Source organism: Prionailurus bengalensis, chromosome B2 (assembly GCF_016509475.1).
Source record: "Prionailurus bengalensis isolate Pbe53 chromosome B2, Fcat_Pben_1.1_paternal_pri, whole genome shotgun sequence".
Classification (NCBI taxonomy): Eukaryota; Metazoa; Chordata; class Mammalia; order Carnivora; family Felidae; genus Prionailurus; species Prionailurus bengalensis.
Window position 1 is genome coordinate 29,440,888 of NC_057349.1, and position 17,674 is coordinate 29,458,561.

General features: G+C 47.8%; 1 protein-coding gene across 1 annotated transcript; it reads right to left on the reverse strand.

Annotated features, from left to right (window-relative positions):
• Positions 1-45: 45 nt before the first annotated feature.
• On the reverse strand, positions 46-16,072 carry DHX16 (DEAH-box helicase 16). Its single transcript, XM_043590985.1, has 20 exons — positions 15,345-16,072; positions 13,683-13,930; positions 13,434-13,596; positions 13,069-13,125; positions 9,263-9,517; positions 8,873-9,076; positions 8,601-8,792; positions 7,845-7,955; positions 7,558-7,673; positions 5,683-5,893; positions 5,388-5,486; positions 5,131-5,283; positions 3,582-3,722; positions 2,780-2,942; positions 2,563-2,681; positions 2,382-2,449; positions 1,509-1,671; positions 1,244-1,405; positions 779-952; positions 46-264 (listed from the first exon to the last, which is right to left on the reverse strand). Exons 1-20 carry the CDS (start codon positions 15,549-15,551, stop codon positions 136-138), a joined length of 3,135 nt encoding a protein of 1,044 aa, XP_043446920.1. The 5' UTR covers positions 15,552-16,072; the 3' UTR covers positions 46-135.
• Positions 16,073-17,674: the final 1,602 nt, after the last annotated feature.

Sequence of the window (17,674 nt, forward strand, 5' to 3'; positions counted from 1 at the left end):
GAATTTTCACATCACTTTCTCTGCATCTCAAAAGTTCCTACAAGCTTTATTCCAAAAATACTTTTATTAATAGATATTAAATAATACTACAGAAAGAAAAGGAGCTGGCGTTGGGTTGTTTGTGTTCCCTTCTCTTTACCCTAGCTCTTCTCGTGTCTTGCCTATTTTTTTTGGCATTTTCTTAGAATGGGGATCTTCTAGCTCCTTGGCCTTATAATAGTGGGGAGCTACCTCCAGAAGCCAACTGCTTTCAATCTCTAATACCTAGAAGAGATCAAAAAAATTAGCAGGGTTCCCCTTTTTCCAACCTAGATTCATAATGTACGTATTTGACCAAAAAGTTTCTTTTTTTCCACCTTTAACTACAGGGCTAGGGGAAAGGTGCCAGGTTCTAATACTATATACCCCAAAGGAAGACACACCTCTACATGTCATTCAGGATCCCAAGCAAACTATCCCTAAAAAATCTGATCATAAAGCTATATAAACTACACTCATGACAGAGACCACATCTGCTTTGTTCACCATTCTCACCCCAGCATCTGAAAATACTGAGACAACAGGCATTCTCATTCACTAATTCATTGAATGAGTATGCAGATCTTAGTAGATGCTGACACAGCTGTTAGAAACAATGTCTTTCTATTTTATCCTACCTTAAATCAATGTGTTTTCCTTTCTCTGCTGGTCTCAGCAACTTGAATCTGGATTTTGAGCTTGCTAGGATCCCACCGCCCCACACATCTCCACCTTCCTGGGCAGGGGAAGGTCCCCTCACCTGTCTCATGAATTCCTTGGTGGTCAAGACAAGTTCATGGTAGAGCAGCCAGCGTGGCTGTTCCTCAAAGAGAGAGGAGTTGGGGTGAATGAACACTGTCTGCTGTTGTTTGACTGTGCGATAGCCACTACGAGTCAGTCGCGCCGTGTGGTAAAAGTAACCAGCTGTGATGGCCTTAGGGGCAGACAGGAAAGAAAGTCAACCAGAAAGCCAGATATCCAAGCACCCTAAGCACTCACTACCTTTTTAGTTCAGGCTTCTGGAGAACTAGAAAGGTAAAGGATGCATGAAGAACCCACTGAGAAGGAACCTTCATTGGCGTGGGGGGAGAAAGCACAGAAGAGCACACTTTCCACAGGGGAAGAGGACATATCCTCAGGCTGGAGGGATGGCTGCAGGCCGCTGGAGAAGCTTGCTCCATAGATTGAGGGGGTGTGGGGAACAGCAGACTAAAGAAACGCTGACCTTGCGTACACGAATATAGTCCCCTTGGCAGGAGCTGAGACCAACTTCCACTCGTTCCAAGAGCCCCTCCAGCTGTTCCCGCACATCCCTGGCTCGGCGCATTGATCTGAACTGTACAAAGTTTTCATAGCACCACTGGGAAGAGTAACCACTCTCAGCCCACTGTGAAGATGGTTAAAAAAAGGGGGTAGAAGTTGGGGGGTAAGTAGCAGAACCAGAGTCTCCCCTCATGTCTCCCTCATTCCCATCATCCATGCCCAGTGACCTGTGTATAAACGTTTAGCAGAACCAGGTGGTCCCCACCAGGGAGGAAAAAGTTGACACGGGCATTGTCGGCATGGACGACCTTGTCCTTGGGTCTGTAGAAGATGGAATTGTTGACAGAGAGCATGGCAGCCACTGTCAGGATCTCTTCTGAACAGCTATACCTGGGGCAGGAAGGGGAAAACATGAGGATTCAAAGGAAGACACACAGGAACAGACATACGGTGAGGGGAAAAGTGATCACTGTGTGTAGCTATGTCCTCACATGGAAACTGTTGGTTAGGATAATGGCTACAAACCAGAGCAGACAGATTTTGGTTGCAGCAATGGCAATATGGGTGTCGAGGACATGAAACATAACAGAGGAGGGCTATCCTTGGAGGTGGGGACAGGAAAGCACTTGGGACTTCTGAGGGTTCTATAGGGGGAAGGTGTGTATTGTGCGCATCAGGGAAAGACAGCACTTCATGTAATCACCTCTGACCTCAACCATGGCAGGGGAATGGCATTTAAAGGTGATCCCTCCACAACTACATCTGAATGTTACAGTCTGAAACCTTAGGAATGAGTAAGTCCCCAAACCAGTCCACAAATAGCACTCTGCACAGGTGTGAAGGGACTTCCACATCCATTCATGCCCCCAAATTTTCTGTTAGTCAATCTTATCCATTTCATATCACGATCAAGGAAGGGCAAGACAGTGTCTTACTGCCCCCTGTGAGCCTCAAAAGGGGCAGTAAGAGCTTTCTAACTTACTTGTTAAAGAATAATACAGTAGAGAAAAAAAGCAAGATAACAAAGATGGCCCCAAGAGACAGAAAGAGGCACAGCCGGTTTGTGTGCTGGGGGTTTGGGCAGGGTGAGGGTTGCTTACTTTTCAGAGGCCAAGATCATTTTAGATAGCATGGGATCCACCGGTAGCTCTGCCATCTTTCGACCAGACTAAGGAAGGAAAGAGAGTTGAGGCCAGTCCTCCTTCAGGTGTCTCTCCACCATTCAAGAGGTTACCCCCAATCCCTTCATCCTGCCCAGCCCATGCTGCCCTCCCACCTCACCGTGGTGAGCTCCCCAAGGTGGTTGAGGGCTCCCAGAGCATACAACTGCTCCAAGGCCAGCAGCAGGGTCTCATATGGTGGAGGGTCCAGGAAATCAAAGTGCATTAGGTCATGGATCCCTAAAGAAAGATGTGAGGGAATAGACAGTTTCTCTGCAGGGACCAGTGACTCTAACCCCACCTCCCTCCTCTCAGGAAAACTGGGGGACCCCAATAACCTAAGCTCTTGAGCAGCAACACAACATTGCCCAGGCTGGTCCTCTGGATCTCTGGCACAGTGGTTTCCTCCAGCTCATGCTGATAGGCCCAGGCGGTATACAGGCGGAAGCACTTCCCTGCAGCCACCCGACCCGCCCGACCAGCTCGTTGATTGGCTGAGGCCTGGAAAGAAAGGAGAAGCAGGACAGCTGACAATCTGATGAGGGAAAAGACAAAGGGCAATATTTATGCAAGATATCTGAAAGGATGGGAGCACCTGGGTGACTTGGTCGGTTAAGCATCTGACTTCCGATCAGGTCACAATCTCATGGTTAGTGAGTCTGAGCCCCACGTTGGGTTCTGTGCTAACAGCATGGAGCCTGCTTTGGATTCTGTATCTCCCTTTCTCTCTGCCCCTCCTTGCCACTCGCACTCAGTCTCTCTCTCTCTCAAAAATAAATGAACATTTATAAAAAAGGGGGCACCTAGGTGGCTCAGTCGGTTGAGCATCCAACTTCGGCTCAGGTCATGATCTCGCAGTCCATGAGTTCTAGCCCCGCGTTGGGCCCTGTGCTGACAGCTCGGAGCCTGGAGCCTGCTTCTGATTCTGTGTCTCCCTCTCCCTCTGCCCCTCCCCCGCTCATGCTCTGTCTCTCACTCTCAGAAGTGAATAAATGGTAAAAAAAAAAAAAAAGAAAGAAAGAAAGAAAAAGAAATCTGAGAGGATATAGGTTGCTTATTTCCTGTCCTCTGAGAAGCTCCCACAGGTTTCTGAGTTGAACCTTCCCCATGGAGACCCTGCTAGAGCCCAATCAGGCTGACCTTGCTGCAGGGTGTGACAGTAAGGGATTCCATGCCTGTGCGAGGGTTGTAGCTCTTCTGCTTACAGAACCCTGGATCCAGCACATAAATGATGCCCTCAATGGTGAGTGACGTCTCAGCGATGTTTGTTGCCACAACCACCTGAGTGAAAGGATGTAGAATCACCCAGGGACCCCACCCACCAAGTTACCTAGAAAAAGTAATCCTGGAAGATTCAAGTAGACAAGTAGGTGCAGACAAGGGGCAAGAGCTGAGGGGATTCATATCCAAAGGCAGGAGAGGGGCCCAAGGCCAGGCAGGGGCAAGGGAGAAGTAGGGATAAACAGGGACATGATGTGGAAAGGGAATAGGGAGAAGAGGAGTTAGAACTTTTTTCAGAAATGGGAGAGGGTGGGTCCAGGTCCCTGCCTCCATCTTGTCCAACACCAGTTTCACATTCACCCTCCCCCACTACTTCCTGCAATAGCCTCCTCATGTGTCTTCCTGGCTTTACTCCAAGCCCTGTTTACCTGGCATCCAGATGGTTCTTTAAAAATGTTAACTTGTCACATCTCTAACCCCATCCTTCAATGGCTTCCTGCCTACTTGAGAATTATATACAAGTCCCTTAAGGCCCTTAGTCCTCCAGCCCTGGCTACCATTCTGACCTTACCTCTGAGTAAGGGCTCCCAGCCAGGGTCCCAGGCTGGTCCGAGCATACTCCTCACTCAGGTCCTTTGCATAAGCTCTTACCTCTGCTGGACACACTCATCTCCCAGATTATCAGCCTGGCTCCCTCCCTCACCAGGTTCAGGCCTCAGCTTCCCTTTCACCTTACTGGAGAGGGAGAGGCCTTCCCTACACCCCAAGGAAAATACTTTCCTGCCATTCCTCACTCCCACCCCCTAGAGTCAGTCTCCATCTTCCCAAGCTGCACTGTATTTCTCCACAGCATTAGCATTTGTCATAAATCAGCATTGTGTATTTACATGTCCACTGTCTCCTAACCTCTGTTAGACTATAAACTCTGGGAGGCTAGGGACTTAGTTCATCACTGTATCTTCGTTCCCTAGAACAGTAACTGGCATGTGGGAGAGCTTGTTAAATATTTGTTGAATGAAAGTTACATCTTTACTCAAAACCTTTTGAATGCCACCCAATCGTCTAAAGTCCAAATGCTTTCAACTGCTATGAAAAGCCCTCCCTAATATCAGTCCAAAGTTTTCACCTTGTGAACTTTCCACTCAGCCTTCTAGATAACGCTCTGATCTCAAACTCACCTTAGGCCTTGCTCTGATATTCCCCACCATTTTTCTTAAAGGTCCAGATCAAATCTAACCTGCTGGCACACCAAGGACCTCCCTCCTCCTCTGCACCCCTACAGTGCTACTTAACAGATCATGTATTTGGCTATGTCTCAGTTCATGCTGAATTATTCTCTCTCTCCAGCTCTGGAAGTGAGGGACTCTTACTGAACCCTGTAGCTGTAACAGTGCCCAGGACATATCCTGCACAGGGCAGGCACATACTCTCTTTTCCATTACTAGTTGTGTGGGTTTCTCCAACTAACCTTTCGTGCCCCAGGGGGTGTGGGCTGGAAGATTCGAGCTTGCATGTCAGAAGGCAGGTTGGCATAAATGGGTAACACCAAGAGCTCCCGGATTTTGGAGCCCAGGCGGCGGCAGCGATCCTGGAGCATCTCACAGGCGGCCTCAATCTCCTCCTAGATTTGGGATGGGGAGAACAGTCCAGTGACATACAGCTGACATGCCAGCTCTGTCTTCCCCTGGGATACACACATCATCATCCCTCCCCTACACCTCACACCTGTCCTGTCAGGAACACCAGGATATCCCCAGGAGGCTGGGTCACATGGATCTGCAGCACAGACACCACACAAGCTTCCAGGTAGTCAGCCTCTGGAGCCTGGGAATGAGGAGGAGAAGGGTCACAGGAAGGCCATCTGTTCAGGAAACCTCTTCCTCTTCTCCCAGCTCAGTAACCACTTTATCCCAGTTCCCCTTTGGACTCTCCATTTCCCCTTCCTTCTTTACAACAACCTTCTCCAAAGGCTCAAGCTTTGGTGCCTCACACTTAAGTCCATCCTCCCTGAGGGGAGCACCTTGGTATAGAAGATGTCAACTGGAAACCTGCGTCCAGGGATTCGGAAGACAGGGGCGTCATCAAAGAAGGTGGAAAAACGGGCAGTGTCCAGTGTGGCTGAAGCCACCAAGACCTTCAGCTCAGGCCGGAAGCGAGCAACATCCTTGATCAACCCAAAGAGAATGTCTGTGTGTAGGGTCCGTTCATGAGCCTCATCTACCATCACCACGCTGGGGAAAGAACAGGGAGCAGTGAGCAAGGAAAGCTGGGCATTGCAGGAGAGGACACTAGGGTGCCCTGGATAAGGGCACAAATGGAAGTAAAGAGCCCAAAGGTGAATGTGGGAGGAGGGAGTTCCAAGGAGAAGCCAATCACCCCAGTTAAGGAAGACCAACAAAAAGTTAAAGAAGGTCAAGACCCCAGGGTCTGCAGCCTATTCCAGCCTGGCAGACAACAATAACCAAGATCTGGAGGCTGGAAGCCAAGGCCAGGACAAGTCAGACAATCCTCTCTGGATCAGAGTCAAAGGTCTGTCAGAGTCAACAGAAGTAAGAATATCTGTTTTAAAGCGGAAAAAAAGTGAGAGCAGGGCCTCTTCAAATAAGGCTGGGCTCCCCAGGCTGGCTGGGGATGAACAGACAGATCTGAGCCACCACGATCTGAACAGCCCAGAAGTTCCCAGGCTCCCAATGGACTGCTGTGGTGTGTCCCTGTTGGTCCTGCTGCCTCTTTGTGGAGAGAGGGAGCGGTTAAGTCTTTCTACCCCAAACTTAAAGGACCTTGCAGAGGACCTTGCAGGCTTCTTGGTTTCCTCCTTAGTTACATGTGTGCCATGCTTCTTTATCCTTGCTCAAGTCTTTGGATTTCCAGGTGACAGTCAAGCCTGCAGGAGCTCACCCCCTGGCTCAACCCTTTGTGCCTAACCCGACTATGATGGTGTAGTCCCCAGCTGTTTCACAAAGCAGGCTGATTTGATGGGAAAACCCCATGCCCCAAACACTCTTACACTGGCTAGCCTTCTATGGGTTCTGAGATTTTTGCAAGGGATGTGAAGGCTCAAATTATATTTGTTCTATTGCTCCATATATGATATCCTAGGACCAGAAATCTATAGCCTCCTAAAAGTTAAAAAGGCACATATTGCTCAGCTGGCCTGACCCCACCACTAGCCCATGCACAGATCCCTTCTCCTCCTAAACACATGTTCATGCAAAGCCCTGCTTGGCCAACACCAACACTGAGAACTCACTATTCACAGGCCAAGGCACTCCAAGACTTTGGCCAAAGGCCCAAGAGTGAGGGTCCAGGCATACTGACAGCCCCTCTGATCACCACTCTGGCTTCTTGGTATTGCGCTGAAATCTGTCTCACTATAACCTCTCCCATGGTTGCTCCATGTACTCTCTGTAGTCATGTGAAACAAGTCTGACCTTTTTTTCCAAGTAACACCCCTTCCCATGTTTAGAGGGAACCAGGATGTGTCCCCTGAGTTTCTTCTCTCTAAGCTGAACACTCTAAGTTTCTTCAAAGGGTCTTCACATGGCTTTTCAAGTCTCTACAGCACTACTTTACCATCCTGGTGTTTTCTACACTCTGGAAGCAACAGGGCGGGGGGCGGTGGGTGGGCAGGGAAGGGAGAGGACTTCTCTGCAGTCTCTTCTACCCCATCTCCATGGCGCCTGCAGTTCAGTCCTAGTACCATCCACACCATAAAGATCTAAGAAGTGGTGGGCTAGTCAGAAGACAAAGGCCAAACTAGCTGGGTAAGAATGAAGAGAAGAAAGGCCAGAGATTAAAGGAGATACAGGAAGGTACTGAAGGGGGAGGAAGGCAGCAGATGGGGTAGAGGAGAAGATGGTGGCTCTCTTGTGGGAGGTGGGGACCCCTTGTGTACCTGTAACTTGCAAGGTCAGGTTCAGAGAGGAACTCCCGGAGGAGCATCCCATCTGTCATGTAGCGGAGGACAGTTCGCTCCGACGTGCAGTCCTCAAAGCGGATGCTATAGCCAACCTGTTAAGGGGGCCATTAGCAATCAAAATTGGGCTGGTGCTCCCTGAAGGGAGTGCAGGGCTAGGGGATGAGGTGCCAGGGCCTGGACCTGTGGTGTGAAGCCCTGTGCAGTGTGGGCTACGTCCCAGACCCTAGAGGCTCCCCTCACCCTTCGGTCCCCACATATCTCACCTCATTCCCAAGCTTCACACCCATCTCCCGGGCCACTCGGGCAGCCACACTCATGGCTGCCACTCTCCGGGGCTGGGTGCAGGCAATCTTCATTCCCTTCTTTGTGTAACCCTGAATGACAAGAGAAGAGGTTTTCCCTTTGTTAAATATGCTCCTGGAACCCAGGACAATTCAGAGAAAGAGATGTAAATTCATGACAGGGCAGGGGGAATGGAGGGAACAGACAGAAACGAAAACCAGACCACAAGGGCAAACGGATAGGACAGCACACCTAGGGCCCCTGAGGGTGTTGTCACCCAGCCCTGAGAGTCCCAGCGTCTGGGTAATCATGTTCAGGCCCTGCTAGATTTGAGGTGGAACAGGACAGATAACTGGGGCAGACCCAGATGCAATGGAAAACAAAAGAAGGTGAAAAAGGAAAATGAGTCCTTTGACTCTTCATTCTTTGGCCCCTGCAGAGGAGCAACAGCTGAGCTGGCTGGCATGGGAAGGTCCACAGCCCACCATCTATCCGCTTACATGTTCTTCCAACATGAATGTACGGAACTAGACACAAACATTGTGGCAGGAAGTGAGAATAGAAACATAAAGGGTTTGTCCTTATTCTTAAGAAACTCACAATTTAGAGGAAAAAACTAAGTGACTGAAGATGAAAAGGTAAGCAGCTACTCAAAACACCACGTAAAAGAAGGTCTGACAGGACTGTGCTTGTCAAGGGCCAGTGCCCAGCAACCTGGAGGGTGTGGATGACTGTACCTCCTCAAAGAGATACTGTGGGATCTGGGTGGTCTTCCCGGAGCCTGTCTCACCCTCGATGATGAGGACCTGATGATTAGCAATAGCAGCCAGGAGCTCCTCACGGAATGGGAACACTGGGAGGCTGCGGCGGACAGCCTGGATGGACTCTTTCTGCTGAGCCTGGGTTGGAGGTGGTGGGCCTGATGGCTCCTGAGAAGGAGAAAGAAGGGCATGAGCTTCAGAGCCAGCTTCCCAACCTCCTTAGGATGTCCCAGAGTTCTCCCGCTCACCTCATCACCCTGGAGCTGAGTGGCCCGGACAAACTCGATGGTCTCCTCTTCCTCCAGCACCAGCTGATACTTGGGCTTCTGGGAGGCAGCATCTCGGGCCCCAAATTTCAGGGACGCTGCCCCCAGCCGGGCCTCCTCCCAGCGCCGCTGCTCCTCCCCAGGGGCACCTGATTCCTCCTCCACTAGATCCATAGCTCGTGCTGGCTATGGAGAGGACATGTGAAGACAGGTGATGCCTTCTTTCCAGGCCCCTCCTCCCCAGTCACTACCCCTGCCCACCAGGAAAGGCAAGACAAAGAAGGGGCCAGCCACAGCCCTGGTCAATGCCTTCAAGACCTCCCTCCCCTCAGCTTGGGGAGCAGGGCTGAAGCTGATTCTGCTTAATCTCACCTGTCCTCGGGTCTCCTCAGGCATATGGTAACGATTGGTGGCCTCCAGCTTCTCCTGCTCCCCAGCAGCCCGGTACTCTCGGGCCAAGTCCCGCACTCGCCGCTTGTATTTGAGCTCCCGCCGCTCATGTCGGCTCAGCTCCACATCCCCAAAAAGGAACTCCTCATCAGCCAGCTCAGCCTCCAGATCCTCCAGTTTCTCTCGTTCCCTCTTAGCCAAGTACTCTCGGCGGGATTTCTTCCGCAGCTCAGGGACCTGGGTCAGGACAGGGCAACCAAATCCTTATCTTATTAGAATAGCAACCCCTTTCCTTATCTATCTGTAAAAGTGACAAATTCCCCAACAGGCTGGCAATGTCCCTCTGCAATGTCCAACCTAATGGTATACTCCAAGCTGGGCCTCTCTGAAAGCCACACACTGACCCCACACACTATCTTCTAGCAGCACAATCCAACTGGAAGGACTTCTGGACAGTCTCACCATCTTTGTCAATACAAATACATCAGGGCAATTATTTGAGTATTTTAGATTATATTCTTATTATTTTATTCAACTTAGTGGAAAGGAGGAAAACAAAAGGGCTAATACCAGCATTTAGAAGCACAGGTCTCAAACGAAAACCACTGGCTGTGCCAAAAACAGTAGGTAATCTTCAGCCTGTTAGATGCTCCCTGGTCTTAAATCAAATGACTATGGTTTGGGAAAAGGGGAAAAATACACTATATACAAAAAAATGGAAGTATAACATCAGAAAAGTGTTCTGTAAGGCAAGATGTAATCAGAAAGGCCTAGCTCTCTGAAACTAACCTCTTCCCGCCTCCTACAATGTGTCATTTGGCTTCTACAGGTTCCTTTGATATGAGCTTTTTAGGACATATTATGGATACCAATAAAAGACTGGCCACATCCATAAGACCTTTCTCAGCTCTCATCCTGAGCCCTCCCACTGTGGCAACATTGTCTTCTCCGGATCACAACAACCTCCTCTACTGTGGTGGCAAAACCTCATTAAGCCCTTTCGTTGGGGACTCCAATTCGATTTAATTGCTTGGCTTTTCTTGTTCGTTCTGTAAAGACTTAAAAGTTTATGCTCATGATCTAATGTGAGTACACAATCAAATACCCTTCCAACCTGATGGGTAAAGCAGAAGACATCCTTTTAAAATATGGACAAAAAACCAGGGCAATTTGAGGGGCACTTGGCTGGCTTAGTCAGAAGAGCATGGAACTCTTGATCTCAGGATCCTGAGTTCAAACCCCACACTGGGTGTAGAGATTACTAAAACAAACAAACAAACAAACAAACATACAAACAAACAAACAAAAACAACCCAGGGCAATATAAACATCAAAAAGAATCATGATAGGGCACCTGGGTGGCTCAGTCAGTTAAGCATCTGATTCTTGATTTCAGCTCAAGTCATAATCTCCCTGTCATGGAATGGAACCCTACATTGGGCTCTGCATTGACAAAGTGAAGCCTGCTTGGGATTCTCTCTCTCTCCCTCCCTCTCTTTCTGCCCTTCCCCAACTCATGCACATGCACTGTCTCTCAAAATAAAAAAAAAAAGAATAATGATATGAAACTGTAAAATACTGCAAAATAGAAATTCGTGAGTCCAATGTGACACACATACACACAAAGAATGGGAAAAAGCTTTTGCCCCCAGTGAGGTGGCTGTTATACCAAACTCCTTACTCTGAAAATTAGTAATTAAACATTTTCCCTGCCTTTTAAAAAGGAATGATAGCTCATTCCTACTTGTTAAGGAAAAGCTCTTCTTTACATAACAAGGTTAGCCAAAAAATGTAGGAGGGATGTCAAACTCCAAAAATCACCTTTCTGCAATCCCCAGTGAAACAGCAGATTCAGGAAAGGATCTGCATCTAATGGCTACTAAAACCATTAGATGAAAGGCTGTTGGCAGAAAGGATATCTGCACTAATAGGTAGACATCGGATAGGATGTCCCCCCTGATGTGGTATAATGTGAAGTGCACATCGCCACCCAAGAGGTGTTCCTGTCACAACTTTTTAATCTGAGTTGAGGCAAGATTTAGATACAATTTCCACTTTAAAGGAAGCATGGGGCATAGAAGAACTCAATACCACAAGATAAGCGTCAGATAAATCCAGAATGTAGGACATAGTATAAGATGAGAGAGAGAGAGAATGAAACAAAAAAATATATAACAGTCTGAAACACCAAATGTAATGTAGGAAATTTAACTGGGTTCCTGCTTGGAAAAGCAGTTACTAAACACATTTTGGGGTAACTGGGGAAGTTTTACTATGGACAGGTTCCTAGTTGACACATGAGAAGTACTGTTCATCTTCTGGGGTGTGACAATGGCACTATGGCTTTAGAGGACAATATCTTTATTTTTAGAAGGTACATGTTAATAGGATAAAATGCCATGTCTAAACTCTTTTAAATGGTTCAAAAAGAAAAAAAAGCCTACACTCACACAGACATTGCAAATACTACACTATTAACCATTTCTAGGGGTGCCTGGGTGGCTCAGTTGGTTAAGCATCCTACTTCAGTTCAGATCATGATCTCACGGTTTGTGAGTTCGAACCCTGCATGGGGTTCTCTGCTCTGAGAACAGAGCCCCCTTCAGATCCTCTGTCCCCTCTCTCTCTCTGCCTCTCTCCCGCTCATACATGTGCTCGCTCTCTAAAATAAACATTAAGGGGCGCCTGGGTGGTGCAGTCGGTTAAGCGTCCGACTTCAGCCAGGTCACGATCTCGCGGTCCGTGAGTTCGAGCCCCGCGTCAGGCTCTGGGCTGATGGCTCGGAGCCTGGAGCCTGTTTCCGATTCTGTGTCTCCCTCTCTCTCTGCCCCTCCCCCGTTCATGCTCTGTCTCTCTCTGTCCCAAAAATAAATAAAAACGTTGAAAAAAAAAATTTTAAATAAACATTAAAAAAAAAAACTTAAGAAAAAAATTAACCATTTCTGAATCCAGTCTATATGAATGTTAATTATACTAATGCTTTCAACATTCTTATTTGTTTGGAAGTTTTCATGATTCAAAAAGAACAGGAAAATTAAATTCTGGCAAATAAAAACTTTACACCTGTACAGACAAATGTCTTAGTACTCTCTGACCACAATTGTTTTGTGGGGTGGGTCATGAGACGGCTTGGTCAGGAGAGACCTGAGTTCTAATAGGTCATTCTTAGGACATCAAGAGTCTCAAAATTCTTTTGAGAAACCAAAGTATAACCTTACTTGGGAAGACCAAACCTTTGGAAAACCACCTACCCTAACTAAACTTATACCATAACAAGTTCAGTTCATGAATTACAAGGGTTGTGTCCCCATTCAGTAAGAAGACCAACTCAGGAAACTAGAGGAAGATCACAAGGCCATGTCCGGCATAGAGAGACTAGATGGTAGGAAGGTATTTGGAACTAGGTGTGTCCAAGCTGAATGGTCAGCATATCCCTAGGCAGATCCCTGGGCAGTGGGATAGCTGCCCTGCCCCTGCCCTCCAGCCACCCCCCTTGATGTTCCAGCTGCCTTTTGATTACATCTCATTAAGTCTCAGGAAAAGGGAAAGCTCACACTTCCTTTACGAACACAGCGTGATTTAATTCTAAGGAGTCAGGAGGGTTTGTGTGTAGCTTCCTTCCCTCTACAACTTAAGTTTGTCCTTGGTAGGCTCCTGTCAACAGGGACCTGACACCCCATCAGCATCCCCACTGTATTTCATGTCCTTTTTCCCCTACCCCAAACCACTTCATTAGAAAGTCTTTCCTTTTGCTTTCTGATGTTGGCTTCTTGGGCACTGGGACTCACCATGGCTTTCCGGTCTTCCTCAGCCATCTTGAGGCGCTTCTGAGCCTCTTCATAAGCCTAGGAAAAGAAACCAAGAGTAAAGCGCTGTGAGGACAAAATCTCCCAAAGCCACAGTCACTCCCCCTTTAGAATCACAAGGTTTTGATATACCATAGCATGAAGAAATGTCCCTTCTCAGTGGGAATCTCTAGGGCTACAGGTTCAGCAGAGGGTCGCCTTAGCCAAAGCACCCAGAGGGGTCCTCTTACCATACAGATGAATACCACCAGAGGCCATCGCTGGTCTTCCCAAAGATTACTATCTCTGCAATCACACCCAACCAGGAATATTCCTGGGGATTTATAAAACATGCTGCTCCTATGTACCTTCTTGTCTGACCGCTCCAGGACATTTCGAGTCCGATCCTTGTCCCGCTGCCGAACCCTCTCAGCAAAGGCATCACGTTCCTCCAGGTCCTGAAGGCGCTCTCGCTCAGTCCTCTCCCACTCATCCTCCGACTCTGGCTTCTCAGTCAGCTGTTTACTTCCTCTGCAGCCCAGCCCGAAGGATCACATAAGGCCTCCTAGAAGGTTTATCATCCCATCATCCCCTGCCCCATCCTGCTTCTGTCTTACCCTGTCTTTCTCTTCTCCTTCTCAGAAACCTCTTGCTCCTCTTCTTCCTCTTCATCCTGACGTTTCTTCCTGAGGTGTTTCCGTTTTTTACGCTTCTTCTGGACATTGCTCCCAGCTCTACCTACGGTCTCCTCACTGCTCTCCTCACTGTCTTCCAGCAACTTATAGGATAGGTTCTTCTCTAGCAGGGCTCGGGCCTCTCGCTCTGCCACTCGAGCTGGCTTTTCTACCACTGCCTTCCGTGGTACCTTTCAGTAGGAGGGAAGATAATGGGATGTGAGCAACTCCTGATCTCTGCCCACCAAGTTTGCCCCATTCCAAATTTAAGGAATGACCTGATCTTAAACCAGCCTTCATTGTCCCTCTTCCCAATGGCTTCACACCATGTTCATCCAGTAATTAACATTTATTGAAACCTGTCCAATGCACCAGGTACTTGCTAGGTACGAACACAGGAATAAACAAAAGACAAAAATCCTTGCCTTCATGGAGTTTATTTTGCATTCTCAAGACCAATTCTCAGTTGCTCAGCCTCTGTTGTTCCTCATGATTAAGTCATTCTGATACCACTGCACCCAGTGCTCCAGCCCAGCTGGTGTCGCTATGATGACCCACGCTGCCCTGTTCCTGGCCCTGAATTCTCTGAAGCAGCCATGCTGGCGGCCGACATGCTACGAGGATTGATTTGCAAAGGCTTGTCATATGTCTGGCACTGTATCAGATTCCAGAGACGCTAAACAGATTAACATAAATCATCTACCCTCATATTACTTACATTCTAAACTTGTCTCTCACCAGGCACCATATCTCTCACCAGACAACTAAAGCAGGCTATTTGCCATTCTAGGAACATGCCAAACACTTTCACTCTTCCATATACCTGTTTTGTAAGGTGCTGTCAGGTGAGAGAAATACAAAGACAAGAAATACACAGTTCTGTCCTCTAGAAGCTCACCTTTACACCTTTACTACTTTCCCCTTCTCTGACAAATTTCAAGGAATTTTTGGGCCCACATGCCTTAATCAGTACTGCTACCTTTTTCTGCCCTTCCACAGAACTTCTCTCTCTCTCTCTCTTTTTAAATTTTTTAATGTTTATTTCTGAGAGAGAAAGAGAGACAGAGAGTGAGCGGGGGAGGGGCAGAGACAGAGGGAGACAGAATCCGAAGCAGGATTCAGGCTCTGAGTTGTCAGCACAGAGCTGGTGGCAGGGCTCCATCCAACTCACGAGCGGGAGATCCTGACCCGAGCTGAAGTCGGACGCTTTACCCACTGAGCCACCCAAGTGCCCCAGCACCTCTCTTCTCTGGCCTCGCTATTCAAAGTGTAGTCTGTGGACTATCGGATTTACCCGGAAACTAGTTAGAAATGCAAAAATTAAGATCCCATCCCATAACTAATAAATCGGAATCTGCACTTTAACAAGGGTCCTGAATGAGTCTCTGCATATTAAAATTCAAGAAACACTGCTCTGTAGCACTTAACCCTCCTTGAACTTCTCCCCACAGCTGGACGTCCAGCACCTAGCACAGTACCCAGGCGACAACGGACAAGGCTAGGTGCTTGTAAACTGAGCTTATTTAATTCCCCGAAGAACAGTTAGCCCAGTCTCACCAGGACAAATAAACTGGGGCCCCTCCCCTGCCCCACCCCTTCCCACACCTTGTTCCAAAGTCTCAGGGCGAAGTCCCGGGCCGGCCCGCTGAGGTCCAGAGTATCGGTGTCTCGGAGGCGCTGCACGAACTCCTCGGCCGAGGCACAGCGCTGCGCGGTACCGATCAGAAATTGGGCTACATGCCGTTCGCTCAACCCCAACACCGAGTGCAGCTCGTCCTGCACCCAGCGCTCCAGCCCAGCTGGCGTCGCCATGGTGACCCACGCTGCCCCGTTCCTGGCCCTGAATTCTCTCGAGCAGCCACGCTGGCGGCCGTCCCGTCGGAGGCCCGGAGACCTGGAGTCCTAGGCTGGAGTCTCAGCTCCGCAAAGGACCTCCCTTAAGACCTTGAGGTTTGGTTTCCAACAGCCCCAAACCTTCCTCCCGGACCACCGAGGCCGGAAGCGTCCGATCATTTCCGGTCTAAGCACTATGGTGGCCGAGCGAGTTCAAACCTCGCGGTACCGCCCCTGAGGCTCGGGATAAAATGTTCTATTTCCGCCTCTACTAAGTTCCTCAGTCGTCCCCTGATGGTCGGTCTGTGGATGACTCTCTCACTTATTCATTCAACAAATGCTGTGTGCTAAGCACAATTTTAGTTGCTGGGGATATGGCAAAGAACTAATCAAAAAATCCCTTACTGAAGGGAGGGTCGAAGACAAGATACATAATAAAACATGTAAGTCCTATGGTTAAAAATATGTCAAAAAATAATGCAAGGTTTGTGTGTTGTGGGGGGAGATTCTCTTTTTTTTTTTAACGTTTATTTATTTTTGAGACAGGGAGAGACAGAGCATGAATGGGGGAGGGTCAGAGAGAGGGAGACACAGAATCCGAAACAGGCTCCAGGCTCCGAGCTGTCAGCACAGAGCCCGATGCGGGGCTTGAACTCACGGACCGTGAGATCATAACCTGAGCCAAAGTCGGCCGCTCAACCGACTGAGCCACCCAGGCGCCCAGGCGCCCCGGAGATTCTCTTTCAAATGGAAGGTCAGGTCCATGCTGATGAAAGATTAGCCCATGCTGTTTAGGAGTTACCTTTGTTAGCACTGTGCCTGCAGCAGGAATGAATACAGGTTAGGAATAAGCAAGGACCTCCAAGCTGGAAGAAACAGGATTTGGGGAAAAAACAAAGGTTCCCTCTTTTCTTTGTGCTGTCTTAAAGTTATTTTTAAAAGTCTCCAAACTAAGGAATGTGTAAACTGTGTTCTACATTTTCGCTAACCGCTTGAATTCTCTGGTGGCACTTAATCAAAAAATAAGCAGAACTTGTTATCTTGCTCTCTGCTTATCTGACGTCGGTTTGACCCTGTTTCATACTGTTATGACTAACTGGACTGATCAGACACTACTGTTGGGAAATGAAATAATCCAAAAGCCACAGGTAGCTCCTTAGCATTGACTTCTTAGATGCATTGTTTTCTGTTTCTGAGATGGACTTTGGGCACCACAGGCATATCAGAGCTTCCTGCCCCGATTTCCTGGGTTACAACAGATTAGGATCTTTACTTAATTAGCTACTAATGTAAGCATTGTTTCCCTCTATACTCACACCCTCTCTAAATTGGCTCATTGTTCTAACACCTTGCTTGTTCCTTTGCTAGTAAATTGAAGACTTTTGGTACGTGTTTAAGATCACTTTGTCTTATTTTGTATTTAGTAAAAGGGAGTCTCCTCTGACTAGGCTGAGAAAACTCCTGTAATAGTAGGACTATAACTACTCAAACTAGTCTTTACTACCTTAGCAAACTAGAAAGAAAAAAAAAAGACTTGATAAGCAAACTACATGTATAGATCTTCCACATTTATAGAAGATAGAAATTCTTTGAAATGCCAACATTCAGTGTACTTGGGCAACAAACCCATGAATTATCAATGGCTCTTAAACCTTTAGGTATAAAACCCATTGTCTAGCGGACTCTTTTTCAGAAAACTGCACTTCTGTACATACACTATATTTTGCAGCAATTTTAGTCTTGTTATATATGGTCCCAAGTCTTGAAGTAAATGCCCCTGGACTAGCCAGTGTTATACACTAGCTGGCTGCTTCTAGCAGGCTTCTAAATACTGAAATTCTTCAATTCCAGTATTTTAGCTATTTTCATCTATTCCTATATTTGTTCAGTCATTCAATCTAGTAATAGTTTTGTGAGGCCTGGGCTACTTCATTAAACCCAACTGACATCGTTTGCCCTTGTGGCACTTCCAGTTTAGTGGATTCTTCCTGCCCTTCCTCAAACCAGTCCTTTTCCTGCTAGTCCTTCGAGAAACAGATACAGGGCTCTTACAGAGCCCTTTCTTCATGTCAGTATTGAGTTCCTGTTTCACTTCCATCATT